The 22,974-nt window shown below is 47.5% G+C and overlaps 1 protein-coding gene across 1 annotated transcript in view; it reads right to left on the bottom strand.

Annotated features, from left to right (window-relative positions):
- DSCAM (DS cell adhesion molecule) overlaps positions 1 to 22,974 on the bottom strand; it is a 740,634-nt gene that overhangs the window by 692,952 nt on the left and 24,708 nt on the right. The window contains exon 3 of the mRNA XM_066598936.1: positions 13,183 to 13,320. Within this exon, the coding sequence (XP_066455033.1) occupies positions 13,183 to 13,320 (138 nt within the window). The remainder of the gene's footprint in view (positions 1 to 13,182; positions 13,321 to 22,974) is intronic.

Here is a 22,974-nt window from a genome sequence, read left to right as displayed (position 1 = left end):
TTAGCGCTCTGGACGGATCCTTGCTATGCGTAGCACATAAGCCTTCCGACGAGCTTCTATACATCACGGATTTGTAGAAACAAGAATATTTAACAGACTGTCAAGACTTTATTCTATTCCTGACATATCTGGGACATAGCGGGATTATGCCTCTCCAGCATCCGCGGCGCCGCTCCTCCCACCAAGGGAAAACTTCATTTACACAATGTTGCTGGAGAACAGAAGTTTTAAACGTCCTAAGGATCTGGAGCGGACAACTGTCAGGTGACCTCAATCTTCAGCCCCTTCTCTTCCAGGGTTTCTGAACGGGAGCTACAAACTGGTCACCACAATTGTTGGGGATGGATGATGCTACGCTGGAACGCTACTAGTGGATTGAGGAGACCTGGGGGTCTGGTTAGAGTAGACCCGGGAGAGGGATGTGCCATCTGTGCCGAGGCTCGAACCATAATAGCAGTCATCGTTTATTTGAAAGTGGTCTGCGGCAGGAGAGTAAGTAAAGCTGCATGGCCAGCTCCAGACTAGGGTGTGGCCGGCACCAATTCTCCTGAACCTCTCCCCGGGGGAACGCTGTGACCTGGAGCTTCTAAGGGAAGCCATATAAGATCTCTCATCCAAGAACTGGGATGCTTCACGGTAAATGCAGAACTAATAAGCTGCTTGTTTCACCCGCTACAGAGTGTAATAATCCCATTACCGGGTATTTAGTGCAGTCCAGCAAGAGTTCTTATCCCAGGAAACGGAGGAATTTGAAGCACAGTCCTCTGCACCACAGCGGGGAACCGGCCACAAGAAAGTCTATTAGTGAACGACAACACCGGGATTGGACGGGCTTACCAATGTTAGTGTTCAGAGGACCATTTGTTAGACTCGTGTAGGCAGCAGAGTCCAGTAAACGTGTTGTCTGACGGACGCAATGACTCCCATGAGGGCGTCCTTAGCTACGCGCTCTACAGCAGAACATCTCTCCAGCCCCCTACCACAAATGGAAATCAGAAGTGCGGAGATCCAGCTCAGACGCCACTTCTCTTTGAGCGGCCATTAAAGGTGCCCATACTTAGTATTAGAACAAACCCATAATAAGTTGCAATATTCAGAAACACTGTTCCCCTACAGGAGCTGCGGCCATCCATTATCCTCACAGTTATCCTGATTTCTTACTGGTCCACAGAAAGACTTCTAATGAGTCACTACAGCTACCAATCATGACTCTCTGCCCTCCTGGAGTCCGGTAATGGTTAAAATTAGACCCGTTCCTCGGTCGCAGACGTTGGAGTGCTTCATGGACAAGCAAGGCCAAAATGGCACCTCCTTTAGCACAGCCACTGCAATTTCAGAGCCTTCGGCAGCTATGGGCACTTTGGAGCAGCCCACCTCAACTCTCTGGCAGGTGTCGCAGCAGCCCACCTCAACTCTCCGGCAGGTGTCGCAGCAGCCCACCTCAACTCTCCGGCAGGTGTCGCAGCAGCCCACCTCAACTCTCCGGCAGGTGTCGCAGCAGCCCACCTCAACTCTCCGGCAGGTGTCGCAGCAGCCCACCTCAACTCTCCGGCAGGTGTCGCAGCAGCCCACCTCAACTCTCCGGCAGGTGTCGCAGCAGCCCACCTCAACTCTCGGCAAGTGTCGCAGCAGCTCTCAATGGCTATTATTTGCTGTGCGGCACCGCTTACTAGTAAGCTTGAGGTGGTATGCATGGATCTACACCTGCTGCGTCATGATTTTTAGACCTTGCGAGTTACTTCAGCTGAGAGATGCACATGTGACAGAGCGTATCCATAGTCTGGAGGCTAAAGTGGATGCCGTATCTGTGCTTTACATGGGGCCATTAATCGCCGGAATTCCCAGCGATAATAGAAAAGTCGAGCGATAGTCGTCCCGTGTAGACACGTCCGCTGACAGGGAATGGAGTGGAAAAAAAAAAAAAAGATCGCTCACCTGTTGGAGCTTCTTGGTTCCTAGCAGATCTAACAGCCAGGCATCTGTCGGGCCAATGGTAACTGCTCAATCTTTAAGTGACTCCTGTTTACTGTGAATGGAGGCAGCTTGAATGTTGGCAGCCCGCTCCGCCTTCATGCACTGTGTGGCATAATAGAATCATAGAATGGTACAGTTGGAAGGGACCTCCGGGGTCAATGGGTCCAACCCCCTGCTTAGCTTAGTGCAGGATCCTGAACTTGCTCCAGTTTGTCTATGTCTTTTTTAAAGTGGGGTGCCCAGAACTGGACCCAGTATTCCAGATGAGGTCTGACTAAGGAAGAGTGGAGGGGATAATGACCTCACGTGATCTAGACTCTATGCTTCTCTTAATACATCCCAGAATTGTGTTTGCCTTTTTGGCTGCTGCATCACATTGTTGACTCATGTTCAGTCTATGATCTATTAGTATACCCAAGTCTTTTTCACATGTGCTGCTGCTTAGCCCAATTCCTCCCATTCTGTATGTGCGTTTTTCATTTTTCTTGCCCAAATGTAGGACTTTGCATTTCTCCTTGTTAAATACCATTCTGTTAGTCGCTGCCCACTATGCAAGCTTTTCTAGATCTTTTTGGATACACTCTCTCTTCCCTAATGTTAGCTATCCCTAGCTTTGTGTCGTCAGCAAATTTGATCATTTTCCCACAATTCCTTCCTCCAGATCATTTATAACAATGTTGACCAACATTGGGCCTAGGACAGAGCCTTGTGGTCCCCACTTGATACATTCTTCCACTTGGATGAGCAGCCATTTATGACCACTCTTTGAGTACGATCACTCAGCCAGCTGTGAATCCACCTAACAGTTGCCTTGTCAATCCCATATTTGGTCATTTTTTTCAATAAGTATGATATGAGATACTTTGTCAGATGCTTTACTAAAGCCAAGATATACTATATCCACCGCATTTCCCTGATCAACCCAGTCGGTGATTCTGTCATAGAAGGACATTAGATTAGTCTGGCATGACTTGTTTGTTACAAACCCATGCTGGCTCTGGTTAATTACTCCATTCTCATCCAAGTACTTGCATACATGCTGTTTAATAATCTGTTCTGAGATCTTTCCCGGTGTAGAAGTCAGGCTCACAGGCCTGTAGTTTCCTGGATCCACCTTCTTCCCTTTTTTGAAGATAGGGACAACATTTGCCCTTTTCCAGTCTTCTGGGACTTCTCCTGTTCTCCAGGAATTTTCAAAGATTATTGCGGGTGGTTGAGCAATATCCTCCACTGCTTCCTTTAGTATCCAAGGATGTAATTTATCTGGACCTTGAGACTTGGATTCATGTAAGTTAGCTAAGTGTTCCCTCACCGTCTCTCTGCTTATAGATAGCCTGTATTATTTTATTCCCCCAATAGCACAGGGAAGATCAGTTAATGTTCCATCTACTTTCTGTGAGAAAACAGATACAAAATAGATATTTAAAAGTTCGGCCTGCTCACCATCATGCTTAACCAATTCACCATTTTCATATTGTAAGCATCCAATAGCATCTTTGACTTTTCTTTTGCCTTTGACCCCCAAAATCCTTTTTTATTACGCCTGGCCTCTGTTGCAAGCCTCAATTCATGATTCTGGTGGGCGGCAATCCATGGGATGGCTATCAGGTGCTCATGTGGCCAGGGGTCAGTGACTAGTTAGAGTTGTCACATGTTGGTACAGGGTGTCACGGATACGGGGACTGGCAGTGCTCTTCATATCCACAAGGAGCATCCAGTGCAGATCAGTCGTAAAATCCTGGACAGAAGAGTGTGGAATACTGCAGGACAAGACAGGAGTCAGACCTACCCCATCATAGTGGGCCTCCCCCTTGCAGCGCGTCTGCAGTGCCACAGGAAACGGATCCCCAAGTGCAGATATGAAGGGAGCCCAATAGGGCATCTTGGAAAAGCATTACAATCCGCAGCACATTTCAGCCCTTTAATTGTGAATTTCCTGTGGATTCATGAAGGACGCCATGAGGTGGAGTCCAGCGTCTCGTGGCCTCGTTAGTGCCGTCCTGGTAGAGGATTACGGATGGCAACTACTGTGAATATCACTGCTCTGCAAAACAAAAGGCCGCAGCGCTGCGTGCTGAAGACCAAGTACAGCGGTTGCCATGGATACAGCCGAGTCGCTTCCATTCAAGCCCCCACAATTCTCCTTGGCAGCAGCATGATTAATGCAAAGATTCATTGATTTTTCTCCCTTCTCCGTCTTGCTGACTGACGGGTTTGTGCGGCTCGCTGCTATGGAGCCGCCGCCTGCAATGAACATTTTTATGCTGCCGCAGGATTTGTCGGCGGAGATGTCGCTGGCGTGGCTTTATTGGTCCACTCTCCAGCTAGAATATAGAGCACAGCCATCATGTGAGAACAGAGATCGCTGCAGGGGGACGGCGGATAAATTACCGCAATTTGCAATATGCAAATCGCAACTTTTCTGTTACGTAAATAGGAAATGCGGCTGTGGACAGAAGGTTTAGGTCTGATGCAGATTTTGGCTCTCACAGCTTTCTGCTTCAGTGTTTTTAGCTCTGTGAAGCCGCTTTGCACCTGCGCCAGGGAATCCATGCGGCCGAGCATTCTGTCAGTGAACGGAACCGAAGATTATAGTAGGACCCCACTAACTATAATGGGTCCACCCAGCATGCAACGCCTTTTCCTCCAGTATTTGTAGCCAGATTTGCCATGGCCTCTCCAGCTGGAGGCCCCGATGAAGAGGTGAAACCGGCCTTACGCTAATTTCAGGAAACTCGGCCCGATATTGCGCTGGCAACGTGCGATTTTCCCGAGGAAAGGAGGCATATTTGTTTCAAAAACTCCTTGCATCCGGGGGCCACTGTGGGAAGCACTTACTACCAGGGGCCACTGTGGGAAACACTACCGGGGCCACTGTTGGGGGTACTATTACTACTGAGGGCACGGTAGAGGACACTGTTACTACTTGAGCCACTGTGGAAGGTCACTACTACTATTGGGGCCACTGTGGAAGGTCACTACTACTATTGGGGCCACTGTGGTAGGTCACTACTACTATTGGGGCCACTGTGGAAGGTCACTACTACTATTGGGGCCACTGTGGAAGGTCACTACTACTATTGGGGCCACTGTGGAAGGTCACTACTACTATTGGGGCCACTGTGGACGGTCACTACTACTATTGGGGCCACTGTGGAAGGTCACTATTACTATTGGGGCCACCGTGGGAGTCACTATTACTATTGGGGCCACCGTGGGAGTCACTATTACTATTGGGGCCACCGTGGGAGTCACTATTACTACCGGGGCCACCGAGAGAGTCACTATTACTATCGGGGCCAGTGTGGGAGTCACTATTACTACCGGGGCCACCGAGAGAGTCACTATTACTACCGGGGCCAGTGTGGGAGTCACTATTACTACCGGGGCCAGTGTGGGAGTCACTATTACTACCGGGGCCAGTGTGGGAGTCACTATTACTACCGGGGCCAGTGTGGGAGTCACTATTACTACCGGGGCCAGTGTGGGAGTTACTATTACTACCGGGGCCAGTGTGGGAGTCACTATTACTACCGGGGCCAGTGTGGGAGTCACTATTACTACCGGGGCCAGTGTGGGAGTCACTATTACTACCGGGGCCAGTGTGGGAGTCACTATTACTACCGGGGCCAGTGTGGGAGTCACTATTACTACCGGGGCCAGTGTGGGAGTCACTATTACTACCGGGGCCAGTGTGGGAGTCACTATTACTACCGGGGCCAGTGTGGGAGTCACTATTACTACCGGGGCCACTGTGGGAGTCACTATTACTACCGGGGCCAGTGTGGGAGTCACTATTACTACCGGGGCCACTGAGGGAGTCACTATTACTACCGGGGCCACTGAGGGAGTCACTATTACTACCGGGGCCACTGAGGGAGTCACTATTACTACCGGGGCCACTGAGGGAGTCACTATTACTACCGGGGCCACTGAGGGAGTCACTATTACTACCGGGGCCACTGTGGGAGTCACTATTACTACCGGGGCCACTGTGGGAGTCACTATTACTACCGGGGCCACTGTGGGAGTCACTATTACTACCGGGGCCACTGTGGGAGTCACTATTACTACCGGGGCCACTGAGGGAGTCACTATTACTACCGGGGCCACTGAGGGAGTCACTATTACTACCGGGGCCCCTGAGGGAGTCACTATTACTACCGGGGCCACTGTGGGAGTCACTATTACTACCGGGGCCACTGAGGGAGTCACTATTACTACCGGGGCCATTGAGGGAGTCACTATTACTACCGGGGCCACTGTGGGAGTCACTATTACTACCGGGGCCACTGAGGGAGTCACTATTACTACCGGGGCCATTGAGGGAGTCACTATTACTACCGGGGCCACTGTACACTTGGCAGCGTACCTCAAGCAGACTTGGGGTTTGTTTGCACGTGGCAGGAATGACTGCAGAGGAAATTAGAGTGACAAATTCTGCAGCATTTCGGTATCCAAAAAACAGTTGAAAATCCTCCCCGTTGGTGTCGGCAGCTGAGGTCACACTATGCGGCGCTCCCCTCACCTCTTCTGAAGGCTTCCCACTGTCAGCGCTCCCCGGCTTCTGGTTCCCAGTCGCCTCAGCTGACCAAGCTGTTGAAATCGGAAGTCGGGGAGCGCTGACAGCGAGAAGCCTTCAGAAGAGGTGAGGGGAGCGCGGCATAGTGTGACCTCAGCTGCGGATACAAATAGTGATTGACTGTTTTTTGGATACAGAAATGCTGCAGAATTTGCTCCCTGTCTTTTTATAACGGAGGTAAAATCAGAAGTAGTGGTAAGCCCCGCCCCTGACCACACCCCTTTGCCCCACTTTGACCCTGGGAAAATCTGGTCACCCTAGTCTAACATGGCTGCCTGTCTCCTAGGTGATGAGTATACATAATAACATAATATGTTAGGCTGAATGAAGACAATGTATATCTAGTTCAGCCTCCCCCCCCCCCCCACACACTTGTTGATCCAGAGGAAGGCAAAAAAAAAACCCAATGAGGCAGAAGCCAATTTAGCCCATTTTGGGGGAAAAAATCCTTCCTGACTCCATACGTTCCCAAAACGAAAAAGAGCCCCGGCGCTCGCGGATTCCCAGGATATTAACGGACCCAAATGCCCATATAATATAATTATATTTTTATTATAGACGTTAACTACGCGTTTCGGCGGTCTCAGCCGCCCTCTTCCTGACTCCATAATGGCAATCAGAATAATCCCTGGACCAACGTTTGATAGTTCCTACCCAACTCCAAGACCCGGATCACCAACCCCGCCGGTCACCTAATGTCTATAACCTATAATATCCTTTTGCTCCAGAAAGACATCTAGTCCCTCTTAAACTCCTCTATGGATCCTGCCATCACCACTTCCTCAGGCAGAGAGTTCCACAGTCCCACTGCTCTTACAGTAAAGAACCCCCTTCTATGTTGGTGATGAAACCTGCTTTCTTCTAGACGTAGCGGATGCCCTCTTGTTACCGTCGCAGTCCTGGGTATAAACAGATCCTGGCGGAGATCCTTGTATCGTCCCCTCATGGATTTATACATGTTATTTGGTCGCCCCTTAGCCGTCTGTTTTCCGGGGTGAATAATCCCAGTTTTGGTGCCTCTCTGGGTATTCTAGTCTCGTCATTCCATGTATTAGTTTAGTTGCCCTTCTTTGTACCCCTCCAGCACTGTAACATCTTTCCTGAGCCCCGGTGACCAGAACTGTACACAGTATTCCATGTGAGGCCTGACAAGTGCCTTATATAGTGGGGGGATAATGTTCTCGCCCCTCGCCCCTATACCTCTTTTACTGCACCCCAAGACTTTATTAGCTTTTGCAGCAGCTGACTGGCATTGGTTGCTCCAGTTAAGTCTACAGCCCACTAGTACCCCCCGGTCTTTTCCCTAGCTGTACCCCATTTAGTGTATATTGGTGACATCCGTTTCTCCTGCCCATGTGCAGAACCTTACATTTATCCACATTGACCTCCATTTCCCCCCCCCCCCCAAGCCCCCGGCTTATCTCGGTCCGTTTGTAGCCGCACATTGTCCTCCGTTGCATTGATTATATTGTATAATTTTGTGTCATCTGCAAATATTGATATATTACTGTGCAGCCCCTCTATCAGGTCGTTGGTAAATATATTGACCAGAATGGGGCCTAATACTGAACCCTGAACACTGCTAGTGATGGGGGCCCAATCAGAGTACGCACCATTTATTACTCCCCTCTGCTTTCTATCTCTGAGCCGGTTCCTTACCCAATTCCACACGTTTTCACCCAATCCGAGCTGCCTCATTTTATATATCTGCCTATTATGTGGCACGGTGTCAAAGGCTTTAGAGAAGTCCAGATATACGAGATCAATAGACTCTCCCAGGTCCAGCCTAGAGCTTACTTCATGGTAGAAGCTGATCAGATTGGTCTGACATGAGCGATCCTTCATGAACCCGTGCTGACGACAGTGAGGGGGATCAATAAATGGAACAGGTTGCCACGGGAGGTGGGGAGTTCTCCTTCAATGGAAGTGTTCAAACAAAGGCTGGACAAATATCTGTCTGGGATGATTCAGTAAGTCCTGCACTGAGCAGGGGGTTGGAGCCGATGACCCCGGAGGTCCCTTCCAAGTCTACCAGTCTAGGATTATATGATGGGGAGTTATACCGTTGTTCTCCTTGAGGTATTCCAGCACTGGCGTAACTATAGGGAATGCAGGGGATGCAGTTGCACCCGGGCCCAGGAGCCTTAGGGGGCCCATAAGGCCTCTCTTCTCCACATAGGGAGCCAAGTACTATGAATAACGCATCATAGTTGGGGCCCTGTTATAAATTTTGCATTGGGGCCCAGGAGCTTCAAGTTATGCCTCTGTATTCTAGGATGGCGTCTCTCAGAAATACCTCCAATATTTTTCCTGTTACTGAAGTGAGACTTACCGGCCTGTAGTTACCAGGCTCACTTCTAGACCCTTTTTTGTATATTGGAACCATATTGGCAATTCGCCAATCCAGTGGTACAACACCGGTCTCTATAGTGTCCATAAATATAAGAAATAGCGGTCTGTCTAAGATGGCCGCCGTCTCCTAGGTGATGTGTATAACATGGTCTGGCAACAGGAACTTAACACAAGCCTGTTGGCCACGCAGATGGATATTATTGGAGCGTCTTGGCTCGTAGAATCACGTTTCTGCCATTTAGAATACGGGAATACGCTGTAGAAAAAAAGAAAAAAAATCTATACTCACCTCCGCGGCGCTGCTGCAGGCTGTTGCTCCCTCCTCCATGCCGACAGAGCATTGCTTTCTGGAAGCGAAACACGAATGCCGCGCCTACAGAAAGCTAATGCTCTGATTGGCTAACACAGCGCGGTTATGCACTGGAAAATATTGTATATTTCTGTATTAGAGCTCCTTCACGCGGACGTAGTTTTTACGTACGTTATACGGCCAGCAGAAACTGCATTGATTTGCGTAGCAGCAAAAGAAGACCTGGAGCCAAAGGACCCGATGGCCGATACTGGCATGGATATCACACAACTGAGAGAAGCAAATCCAAAAACATGGAGGGAGCTCGCCTGCAGGTCGCCGCGGCTCGCCAACGACTAGACAGCTTACAGATTTTATGATAAAGATTGCAGCAAGTTGTCTCGTGGTGCGAATTACGTACACAAAACGCCTATTGAAGTCTATGGGTGCGCAAAACACGCAGGCGATACATGTTACAAGCGTGCTCACTACACTTTTGTGCATACACGTCAAAGTTGCGCCAAAAAAGCCCATCCACGCAGTAAGATCGCTGCGCATTTTATGGATCGAATAGGGATACGTCTGTGTGAATGTGGCCTCACTGTCCGATAATCTGGCATACAGATAATGGGCGGCTTCATGCGGGCGTGTTTGCGTACGAAATGCGCAGAGAATTGAACTCATTTGGAGCTGCGCAAATGTACACGCAGAACCCCGCGCAGCCCTGCGAACATTCAAATCAGAGCAGGGCGGATTCCCCATGTCAGCGAGCGCTGTGTATGCACGCACACAGACCCCTCCTGCACACAGACCCCTCCTGCACACAGACCCCTCCTTCACTGCGCAGATCCGTAGTGCCGGCGCGAGCGGATATATTAGTATGCTGACACTTCTGCACGATGGCATGAAGCGCGGCCCTTGTGGTCGTCCTGAACGCGGCTCCCTGCTTATTTCACATGGATGATCGGCGCATCTGAAGTAGCAGAAGACATAAATAATGCAAACCACTTAATTATCCGCAGGTTATTCCGCACTGGCAGCCGCCGGCTCGCCAGCCATCGCACTGCGCAGTCTCTTCTATGCAGAAAGGCTAAAAAAGCCTTCAGTCACACTATGTCATGGAAAGGTACGATATTAATGCGCCAATTCCTTCTTACCGCATGTTGGGCGAACGAAGATACAACACATTACAGGGCTGCTTTCGCTCAAGAACAGCGCCCCATCTGTCCGTAGGTTACGCGTGGTATTGCGGCTCAGACCCATTTGTTGACAGCCCAGTAACCGCCGTTGCTAGCGGAAGTCGCCCATCAATGTGACTCTTCCCTGAAACTCATCAGCATTATTGGGATTCCTGGGATTTGTAGTTCTACACAGAGTTCGCCTGCGTCCCTGGGAAGAGGTAGCCGCAGCCGCTCTCCCCCGCATGTCTGAGGTTCATCTGCAGGAATAACCTCTACTTGAAGTAACCTTGTTGCTTAGCAACCAGACATCTCACCAAACTACATTTCAGACCTCTGTATTGTGGCTGACCGTCCTGCTGATGTGCGACACGAACCTTCAAGCTGCCGTAGACCCCATGTCTGCGCTGCACATGAATGGCGCAAACTACAACCTCATTACAACCAGTAATATGAATGACAATAGAGGAGCCGTGACATCACAGCCTGAATGCTACAGCTCTGCTACATCACTGAGGCCCCCATGATGTCACTGGGAGCAGAATCTAGTGACATCACAGCCCAAATGCTACAGCTCTGCTACATCACTGAGGCCCCCATGATGTCACTGGGAGCAGAATCTAGTGACATCACAGCCTGAATGCTACAGCTCTGCTACATCACTGAGGCCCCCATGATGTCACTGGGAGCAGAATCTAGTGACATCACAGCCCGAATGCTACAGCTCTGCTACATCACTGAGGCCCCCATGATGTCACTGGGAGCAGAATCTAGTGACATCACAGCCCGAATGCTACAGCTCTGCTACATCACTGAGGCCCCCATGATGTCACTGGGAGCAGAATCTAGTGACATCACAGCCCAAATGCTACAGCTCTGCTACATCACTGAGGCCCCCATGATGTCACTGGGAGCAGAATCTAGTGACATCACAGCCCAAATGCTACAGCTCTGCTACATCACTGAGGCCCCCATGATGTCACTGGGAGCAGAATCTAGTGACATCACAGCCCAAATGCTACAGCTCTGCTACATCACTGAGGCCCCCATGATGTCACTGGGAGCAGAATCTAGTGACATCACAGCCCAAATGCTACAGCTCTGCTACATCACTGAGGCCCCCATGATGTCACTGGGAGCAGAATCTAGTGACATCACAGCCCAAATGCTACAGCTCTGCTACATCACTGAGGCCCCCATGATGTCACTGGGAGCAGAATCTAGTGACATCACAGCCCAAATGCTACAGCTCTGCTACATCACTGAGGCCCCCATGATGTCACTGGGAGCAGAATCTAGTGACATCACAGCCCAAATGCTACAGCTCTGCTACATCACTGAGGCCCCCATGATGTCACTGGGAGCAGAATCTAGTGACATCACAGCCCAAATGCTACAGCTCTGCTACATCACTGAGGCCCCCATGATGTCACTGGGAGCAGAATCTAGTGACATCACAGCCCAAATGCTACAGCTCTGCTACATCACTGAGGCCCCCATGATGTCACTGGGAGCAGAATCTAGTGACATCACAGCCCAAATGCTACAGCTCTGCTACATCACTGAGGCCCCCATGATGTCACTGGGAGCAGAATCTAGTGACATCACAGCCCAAATGCTACAGCTCTGCTACATCACTGAGGCCCCCATGATGTCACTGGGAGCAGAATCTAGTGACATCACAGCCCAAATGCTACAGCTCTGCTACATCACTGAGGCCCCCATGATGTCACTGGGAGCAGAATCTAGTGACATCACAGCCCAAATGCTACAGCTCTGCTACATCACTGAGGCCCCCATGATGTCACTGGGAGCAGAATCTAGTGACATCACAGCCCAAATGCTACAGCTCTGCTACATCACTGAGGCCCCCATGATGTCACTGGGAGCAGAATCTAGTGACATCACAGCCCAAATGCTACAGCTCTGCTACATCACTGAGGCCCCCATGATGTCACTGGGAGCAGAATCTAGTGACATCACAGCCCAAATGCTACAGCTCTGCTACATCACTGAGGCCCCCATGATGTCACTGGGAGCAGAATCTAGTGACATCACAGCCCAAATGCTACAGCTCTGCTACATCACTGAGGCCCCCATGATGTCACTGGGAGCAGAATCTAGTGACATCACAGCCCAAATGCTACAGCTCTGCTACATCACTGAGGCCCCCATGATGTCACTGGGAGCAGAATCTAGTGACATCACGGACCATGCAGCCCACACTGCCAGGGCCTCACAGTCGATGACTTTAGGGCAGCTTTACACAAGCCTGTCTCTGTGCGCAATACTCAGAGAATAGAACCGGTTGCTTTCAATGTTTTTTTTTTTACCTGCACATTTCACTTGCGTAAGAAAAAAACTGCAACAAACCTTATTTTTGTGTGCATTTACCAGCAAAGGTCCCTATAGGAGTCTATGGGGGTGCGCAAATGTATGTGCATAGCTGTGAACCTTGGCAAATAAGGCGGGGAGGATTCCCCATGTCAGGTAGTGCTGCCTGCGCCCAGTATCCGTGCGCGCACGCGGGCCTGACCCGTCCTTCACAGCACAGATATGTTGCACAGTAGTGAGCGGTTTTGCGCTGACGCTCCTGTGAAGCCGCCCCAAGTCTGGCATAGCGATTGGTTTTAGGTTTTCGGTCTCCACACGATGACTAGTCTGTAGCGTCTGCAGCGATCGCGGTGCGTCAGCGATATAAACAGCTTCTCAGATCCACAACATCATCACAAAGTCTCCTCTGTCACGCGATTGGCACAAAACAGATGCTGCGCCGCAGCTCCACGAAGACATTAAATGTCACCTACCTGAGACAAGTGAGACTGTGTCCTTCTCCCACGAGACGTAGGCCTCCACCGGGGAGGAAATAATGCACTTGAAAACTGCTGCTCCGCCTCTCATGGCTTTCTGGTCCTCCACGCGGACCGTATAGGCCTCCCGTAAAACTAAAAGCAAAGCATGAAAGGCACAATTACAATTTAGGACGTCTTGTTATTGTTCCACTTTTCGATGAACCCTTCTGCCCTGTGTACACAGCTCCTATGTGGGTGTGTGCATCTCCATAGTTACAGACTACAGAGCTCACGTAGCCGCAAGTCATCTGTTACTTTATTCTGTATCTGAGGCCTCTTTCATCCGGGCTACAAAATCCCCACTACAGTGTGAGCCCATGGCTTCCAATAGGTTCTGTCACAGGAGCGATTTTTGTAGCGAGATTTTGTAGCCTGTGCATATGCAGCCTAATTATACTTACCCACTCATTATCGGTAACCTCCCTCACCTAGAAGTGAGTAGAGATATATACATACATATATATATATATATATATATATATATATATATATATATATATATATATATATATATATATATATATATATATATATATATATATATATATATACACACACACACACACACAGTCGGGAACATCCCTCCACTAGATTCTTCTCAGTAAGAGAAACCAGCTAATCTTTTAGATAGGTTACCTTTAAATTGCTAACAAAAATACATGATGTTACAGCGAGCTTTCAGGCCCTTCTTATCGACCCTTCATCAGGGCATGGAAACAAGTTTGGATGGGACACAAATATCACCATAGAAATGCTGGGGGGGCGGGGAAGACACCCTTCTTAAATAAATGTTTACACACAGCAATATGAGACTTTACATAACAGACAATCTGAGCAAAGAGATAAATACTTAATCAGTCCACTGAGCTGAGGAATGTGACCGTTTTATCATGTCTGTTATCTCTACTTTACACACTGCACATAGGAGATGAGAACACTCCCTCTGCAGCGCCACCGATTGGATTCTTACAAACAATTTATGATCTTTTATGAAAAACAAAAAACAAAAAGAAACAATGATTGGGAAGAGATCACACGTGTTAACCTCCTTCAGACTTTTCATATTCTCTACTTATGGCTGCCTACAGGGACCAGTGCGGCTCTCACCTTCCCCCGCGGCTCTGTGATGTGCCAGCTGCCGCCCAGCCGGTGCATGCGGAGCGGTGGCGGGGCGCTGGGAGTGACATTCCTGCGTGGGCCTCTGCGAGACCGGCACAGAAATAGAACACGCCTCGATTTGTTTTCCGCTTGTATTTTTACGTGGACAAATCACGTCCGTCTGCATAGGATTGCGTTTTGTAATGCAATCCTATACAGGCGGGCAGGGGCGGAAATACTGCAGGAAATCCCGCCGCTGAATTTCCGCCTGTGTGCAGGGGGCCTATGCAAGAGTCCCAGGCTTAGGTGCATGCCATTCTTGAAGGTATCAAACATGGCCATAAGCTTCTACTCCCAAATTCTTCTGCAACGCTGTGATTTGAGTATAACTCATCTGCTCTATGCCATGTCCGTGACCACAAAACTTTTTTTTTTCATATCCCCTAGAAGTATGTATATTACTCCGAGTTGATTTGGTACACGTGTTTACCTGTTGTTCACATTGAACATTTAACCCCTTAGTGACCAAGCATGTTTGCGCCTTAATGACCAGGCCAAATTTTGCAAATCTGACACGTGTCACTTTAGCATGGAAAAACACCAGAAAGGTTTTGCATATCCAAGCGATTCTGACATTGTTTTTTCGCCACATGTTGTACTTCATCTAGGCGGAAAAAATAGACCGATAGAATGTGTTTATTTATTAAAAGCGCCAAAATTGGGAAAATTTTGAAAAAAATCGTCATTTTTTCACATTTCCAACTGCAATATCTCAAATATGTGCAAACATAATCTAGAAATTTTTGCTAAGATTTATATTTCCATCCGTTTACTTTATTTTGGGCGCACATTGGAAAAACTTTCTTTTTTTTTTTTAACCATTTAGGAGACGTACAAATTTAACATTACTTTTCAGCATTTTGAGGAACACTTTGTTTTCCTACACCAAACCAAGATTGGAAAGGCTCATAGGAGTCAAAATGATAGATACCCCCACAAGTGACCCCATTTTAAAAACTACACCCTTTAAGGTATTCACTGAGGGGTGTCATGAGTATTTTAACCCCACATGTTTTTTTTTAGGAGTCAATGCAATTTAGAAGAGAAAAACTAAAATTTCATATTTTTGCAAATATGTCATTTTAAAGACAGGACTTTTTTCTATAGTACACATGAAAATTAAGATTTGCACCCCAGAATGGATACCCCTGTTTGTCCCGTGCGCAGAAACATAGCCATTGTGGCCCTAATCTTACGTCTGGATGCACAATGGGGCCCAAAATTAAAGGAGCAACCGGTGGCTTTCGGAACTGAAATTTTGCTTGAAGGAGATTTAGGCCCTTTTACACACTTGTAGAGCCATTGAGTGACCAAAACAATGGAGAACACCCACAAGTGACCCCATTTTGAAAAGTAGATCCCTTAACGAATTTATCTAGGGGTAAGATGACTTTTTTGACTTCACAGTTTTTGAATGAATCCAAGCCAAGCCGAAGGAAAAAAATTACGATTTTTATTTTTTCGGTAATTCTGTCATTTCAAAAGCAGGTTTTTTTGTACCGCACATATATGAATGAAGACTTGCACCCCAAAATGGATACCCCTGTTTGTCCCGTGCTCAGAAACATACCCATTGGGGCCCTAATCTTACGTCTGGATGCACAATGGGGCCCAAAATGAAAGGAGCAACCGTTGGCTTTCGGAACAGAAATTTTGCTTGAAGGAGATTTAGTCCCCATTGCCCACTTGTAGAGCCATTGAGCGGCCAAAACGATAGAGAACCCCCACAAGTGACCCCATTTTGAAAAGTAGACCCCTTAACAAATTCATCCAGGGGTGTACTGTGTATTTTGACTCCACAGTATTTGAATGAATCTAAGCAAAGCAAAAGGAAAAAATTACGATTTTCATTTTTTTTGGCAATTTTGTCAATTTAAAAACAGGTTTTTTTGTACAGGGTACATAGGAATGAAGACGTTCACCCCAAAATGGATCCCCCCGTTTGTCCCGTGTTCAGAAACATACCCATTGTGGCCCTAAACTACTTACAGGACACATGGCTAGGCCCATAATGGAGGGAATGCCCGCTGGATTTCAGGGCAGAACTGAATAAATTCCAGGCCCCATTGCCCACTTATACGGAAAAAAATTTGACTTCCTAAAAATAATCCCCCCCCCCCCCCATTTTTTGGCATTCCCTAAATATTAGATAAAGGTAATAATATAAACTGCGTTTTATGTCCGAAGACGGGTAATTACGGAGGCTGGTTGGGTTGGGCACATGGGGCAAGAAAACCGGGTATCCCCCCTCCTCTAATGCTTCTTGGGGGGTATTTCGTAACCTCAGCGGCGGGTATGGGGTGTAAAAAGTGGAGCTCTGTGAGGCTTTGAAATCTTGCTGCGGTGCGGCGGTCTCACAGAGAAGGCGCTCAACAAGCTGCTCCTGGAACTGCATGAAGGCGAGCGTTCCCGGGGCTTCTTGTAAATTACGGATTACAGGTAGCGGTCTGAATCACAGATGAGATCTGCTGCGGGCCTCCGCAAGCAGATTCCACCTACGGCCGTGTGAGCCCGGCTGTGACCCTGCGTACAGCCGCGTAATGTACTGCGCATAACAGCCTACTCACACAGGCGGTCATGCGCAGTACTTTTTTTTTTGTTTGCATTTCCCGCGCCGTCGCTTAGAGATGACCCGGGTACCCGCAGCTCATACACAATGTATTTGCATATGGGCTTCAGATATATCCGCGACCAGAGCACAATGGGCTCTAGGTCGCGGATATCCGTGGTAAAATATAGCATGCTGTGTTCTGTTTCTGCGAGTGGATTCCGTAATTCCGACCCGCTAATTGGGGGGAATTGTGTGATCCAATGCATGCGATTGATCCGTGGATTACCGCTGATCAAGCGCATGCAGAACCCGTAATTCCTCTCCGGTCATGTGTGACCGGCCTAATGTTATATCGCTACTTTATCACATGACCGGGGACCGCTCAGCGAGGCCGCCGGTCACTGCTCCAAGCACTCAGCGACTGTTGGTCGCTGGGAGCAAGGAGATTTAAAATTTCCTGGGCTCCCCGGCTCCTGCGAATGTTTCCGGCATTTTGCCGGCGGGCGCATGCGCAGCAGCCGAAAAGGTCCATGGAAGATAATCGCATCTGGATTCAGATGCGGAAACCTCCGAGAAGATGTTTCATCTCCCCTCACCGATCGCATCGGTGAGGGGAGATGAAACTGCCACTTTTTAAAGAACTTTTACGTGATCGCCATTATGCATTGGATAACGGCGATCACGTGACCAGTAACCGCATACCGCGGCCCCCCGTGACATCTCCAGGCTCTTGCCTGCAGCAGGGAGATTTTACATTTCTTGGGCAATCTTTCACTTTTGCGCATGCGTCCGCCATCATGCTGACGGGCGCATGCGCAGGAGCTGGGGTAGGGTCCGCAGATCAACATCCCATCAGGGAACAAATCCAGGACCTTGGGTACGTAATTTCATCCCCCCTTACCGATACGATCCGTAAGGGGAGATGAAACTAACTTTTTAAACTTTTTTTTAACTTTTAACTTTTTTTTTTTTTACTTTTTAACTTTATATGATCACCGTTATCTGATGCATAAAGGTGATCATATGACTGGAAACCGCATACAGCGGTCCCCAGTCATATCTCCCTGCACTCGGCTATCTGTGACAGCCGGGTGCAGGGAGATTTTGAATTTGCCGGGCTCGCCGAACTTCTGCGCATGCGCGCCACATTGGCACATCGCAGAAGCCAGCAGGGGGTCCCGCCACCGGCCGGAGGACATCGGCGGACCTGAGGTGAGTATATTCACCTCCCCTCATGGATCCGATCCATGAGGGGAGGTGAAACTTTTCTTTTTTTACACTTTTTTTCACTTTTCCACGATCGTTGTTATCCATTGGATAACGACGATCGCGGTCCCCGCTGACATCTCCTGCCTCCCGGCTACCTACAGGAGCCGGGAGCCAGGAGATTTTAAGTCTCCCGCGCCGCCGGGCCTTCTGCGCATGCGGCTGACGTAATGCCGCCTGGCATGTATGCGCAGAAGGACGGCTACGGGGCCCGGAGCATCGGGACAGCGGGGAGTCGTGCGGCAGACCTCGGTGAGTACTTTCAGCTGCTCCGATGGATCCGATCCATCAGAGCAGCTGAATATGTCACTTTTTTTTGGAGTTTTATTTACTTTTTTGCGATCAGCGCTATCCATTGCATAGCGCCGATCGCAATGCCGGGGGGGGGGGGGGGGGTCCGAACAGCCCAGGATGACAGCTCCATGCTGTCGGCTACCTGCGGACACTGACAGCATGGAGCTGTCACGTCCACAGCCTGAGGGGCTTTATTCTCTGCAGGACACATGTTTTTACGTCCTCAGAGAATAAAGCCCACTTCGGGGGGACGTAAAAACACTATGGGCTGGTTGTTAAGGGGTTAATAAAGGAACTGAGAAGTCAAATATGAATACACAGAGGCGCGTTAGTTTCTCCTCAGACTGTATCCACCAATGTCCCTCTGCAAAATGTGCCGCCGCTCTCACTCTTGTCAATTTTTGCCTTAAAAGGTAACGCACCTTTTTATTCCAATTTACCCCCCGACTGGAGGTTACAGCCCCTTCTCAGCCTTACCAGCCTACTCATATGCAGGAGTCCATGGCCATATCCTTATGTAATGTAAAGGCTTTCAGTATATGCACACAGAGCTCAGTTATATTCTTCTCAGTATGAACACAAAAATGTGAGGTAGATTCCCATCGGTATATACACAGAGGTGAGGTAGATTCTCCTCAGTATATACAAATAGAGGTGAGGTAGATTCTCCCCATTATATACACATAGAGGTGAGGTAGATTCTCCTCAGTATATACAAATAGAGGTGAGGTAGATTCTCCTCAGTATATACACATAGAGGTGAGGTAGATTCTCCTCAGTATATACACATAGAGGGGAGGTAGATTCTTCTCAGTATATACACAGAGGTGAGGTAGTTTCTCCACAGTATATAGTCCACAATATCCTTTATATATACTGTATATATATATATATATATATATATATATATATATATATATATATATATATATATATACACACACACACACATAGAGGTGAGGTAGATTCTCCTCAGTATATACACATAGAGGGGAGGTAGATTCTCCTCAGTATATACACATAGAGGGGAGGTAGATTCTCCTCAGTATATACACATAGAGGGGAGGTAGATTCTCCTCAGTATATACACATAGAGGTGAGGTAGATTCTCCTCAGTATATACACATAGAGGGGAGGTAGATTCTCCTCGGTATATACACATAGAGGTGAGGTAGATTCTCCTCAGTATATACACATAGAGGGGAGGTAGATTCTCCTTGGTATATACACATAGAGGGGAGGCAGATTCTCCTCGGTATATACACATAGAGGGGAGGTAGATTCTCCTCGGTATATACACATAGAGGTGAGGTAGATTCTCCTCAGTATATACACATAGAGGGGAGGTAGATTCTCCTCGGTATATACACATAGAGGGGAGGCAGATTCTCCTCGGTATATACACATAGAGGTGAGGCAGATTCTCCTCAGTATATACACATAGAGGTGAGGTAGATTCTCCTCAGCATATAAACATAGAGGTGAGGCAGATTCTCTTCAGTATATACAAATAGAGGTGAGGTAGATTCTCCTCAGTATATACACATAGAGGTGATGTAGATTCTCCTCAGTATATACACATAGAGGTGAGGTAGATTCTCCTCAGTAATAACACATAGAGGTGAGGTAGATTCTCCTCAGTATATACACATATATACTACCGTTCAAAAGTTTGGGGTCACCCAAACAATTTTGTGTTTTCCATGAAAAGTCACACTTATTCACCACCATGCGTTGTGAAATGATTAGACAATAGAGCCAAGACATTGACAAGGTTAGAAATAATGATTTGTATCTGAAATAACATTGTTTTTACATCAAACTTTGCTTTCGTCAAAGAATACTCCTTTTGCAGCAATTCCAGCATTGCACACCTTTGACATTCTAGCTGTTAATCTGTTGAGGTAAGCTTGTGAAATTGCACCCCACGCTTCTAGAAGCATCTCCCACAAGTTGGATTGGTTGGATGGGCACTTCTGGCGTACCATACGGTCAAGCTGCTCCCACAACAGCTCAATGGGGTTCAGATCTGGTGACTGCGCTGGCCACTCCATTACCCATAGAATACCAGCTGCCTGCTTCTGCTGTAAATAGTTCTTGCACAATTTGGAGGTGTGTTTAGGGTCATTGTCCTGTTGTAGGATGAAATTGGTTCCAATCAAGCGCTGTCCACTGGGTATGGCATGGCGTTGCAAAATGGAGTGATAGCCTTCCTTATTCAGAATCCCTTTTACCCTGTACAAATCTCCCACCTTACCAGCACCAAAGCAACCCCAGACCATCACATTACCTCCACCATGCTTAACAGATGGCGTCAGGCATTCTTCCAGCATCTTTTCATTTGTTCTGCGTCTCACAAACGTTCTTCTTTGGGATCCAAACACCTCAAACTTGGATTCATCCGTCCACAACACTTTTTTCCAGTCTTCCTCTGGCCAATGTCTGTGTTCTTTTGCCCATCTTAATCTTTTTCTTTTATTGGCCAGTCTCAGATATGGCTTTTTCTTTGCCACTCTGCCCTGAAGCCCAAAATCCCGCAGCCGCCTCTTCACTGTAGATGTTGACACTGGTGTTTTGCGGGTACTATTTAATGAAGATGCCAGTTGGGTACCTGTGAGGCGTCTGTTTCTCAAACTAGAGACTCTAATGTGCTTATCTTCTTGCTTAGTTGTGCAACGCGGCCTCCCACTTCTTTTTCTACTCTGGTTAGAGCCTGTTTGTGCTGTCCTCTGAAGGGAGTAGTACACACCGTTGTAGGAAATCTTCAATTTCTTAGCAATTTCTCGCATGGAATAGCCTTCATTTCTAAGAACAAGAATAGACTGTCGAGTTTCAGATGAAAGTTCTCTTTTTCTGGCCATTTTGAGCGTTTAATTGACCCCACAAATGTGATGCTCCAGAAACTCAATCTGCTCACAGGAAGGTCAGTTTTGTAGCTTCTGTAACGAGCTAGACTGTTTTCAGATGTGTAAACATGATTGCACAAGGGTTTTCTAATCATCAATTAGCCTTCTGAGCCAATGAGCAAACACATTGTACCATTAGAACACTGGAGTGATAGTTGCTGGAAATGGGCCTCTATACACCTTTGTAGATTTTGCACAAAAAACCAGACATTTGCAGCTAGAATAGTCATTTACCACATTAGCAATGTATAGAGTGCATTTGTTTAAAGTTAGGACTAGTTTAAAGTTATCTTCATTGAAAAGTACAGTGCTTTTCCTTCAAAAATAAGGACATTTCAATGTGACCCCAAACTTTTGAACGGAAGTGTATATACACACACACACATTCTCCTCAGTGTATATATATATATATATATATATATATATATATATATATATATATATATATATATACACACACACACACATACATACATACATACATACATACACACACACACGGGTGAGGTACATTCTCCTCAGTACATATACACACACAGAGGTGAGGTAGATTCTCCTGAGTACATAAACACACACACACACACACAGGTGAGGTAGATTCTCCTGAGTACATACACACATACACACACACACACACACACACACACAGGTGAGGTAGATTCTCCTGAGTACATATACATACACAGGTGAGGTAGATTCTCCTCAGTACATATACACACACACAGGTGAGGTAGATTCTCCTCAGTATATATACACAGAGGTGTGAGGTAGATTCTCCTCAGTATATATACACAGAGGTGTGAGGTAGATTCTCCTCAGTATATATACACAGAGGTGTGAGGTAGATTCTCCTCAGTATATATACACAGAGGTGTGAGGTAGATTCTCCTCAGTATATATACACAGAGGTGTGAGGTAGATTCTCCTCAGTATATATACACAGAGGTGTGAGGTAGATTCTCCTCAGTATATATACACAGAGGTGTGAGGTAGATTCTCCTCAGTATATATACACAGAGGTGTGAGGTAGATTCTCCTCAGTATATATACACAGAGGTGTGAGGTAGATTCTCCTCAGTATATATACACAGAGGTGTGAGGTAGATTCTCCTCAGTATATATACACAGAGGTGTGAGGTAGATTCTCCTCAGTCTATATACACATAGAGGTGTGAGGTAGATTCTCCTCAGTCTATACACATAGAGGTGAGAGGTAGATTCTCCTCAGTCTATACACATAGAGGTGAGGTAGATTCTTCTCAGTCTATACACATAGAGGTGAGGTAGATTCTTCTCAGTCTATACACATAGAGGTGTGAGGGAGATTCTCCTCAGTCTATACACAGAGGTGAGGTAGATTCTCCTCAGTCTATACACATAGAGGTGTGAGGTAGATTCTCCTCAGTCTATACACACAGAGGTGAGGTAGATTCTCCTCAGTCTATATACACAGAGGTGAGGTAGATTCTCCTCAGTCTATACACACAGAGGTGAGGTAGATTCTCCTCAGTCTATACACACAGAGGTGAGGTAGATTCTCCTCAGTATATACACAGAGAGGGGAGGTAGATT

The sequence above is a fragment of the Eleutherodactylus coqui genome, chromosome 4 (genome assembly GCF_035609145.1).
Source record: "Eleutherodactylus coqui strain aEleCoq1 chromosome 4, aEleCoq1.hap1, whole genome shotgun sequence".
NCBI lineage: Eukaryota > Metazoa > Chordata > Amphibia > Anura > Eleutherodactylidae > Eleutherodactylus > Eleutherodactylus coqui.
This window is presented reverse-complemented; position numbering and strand designations above follow the sequence as displayed.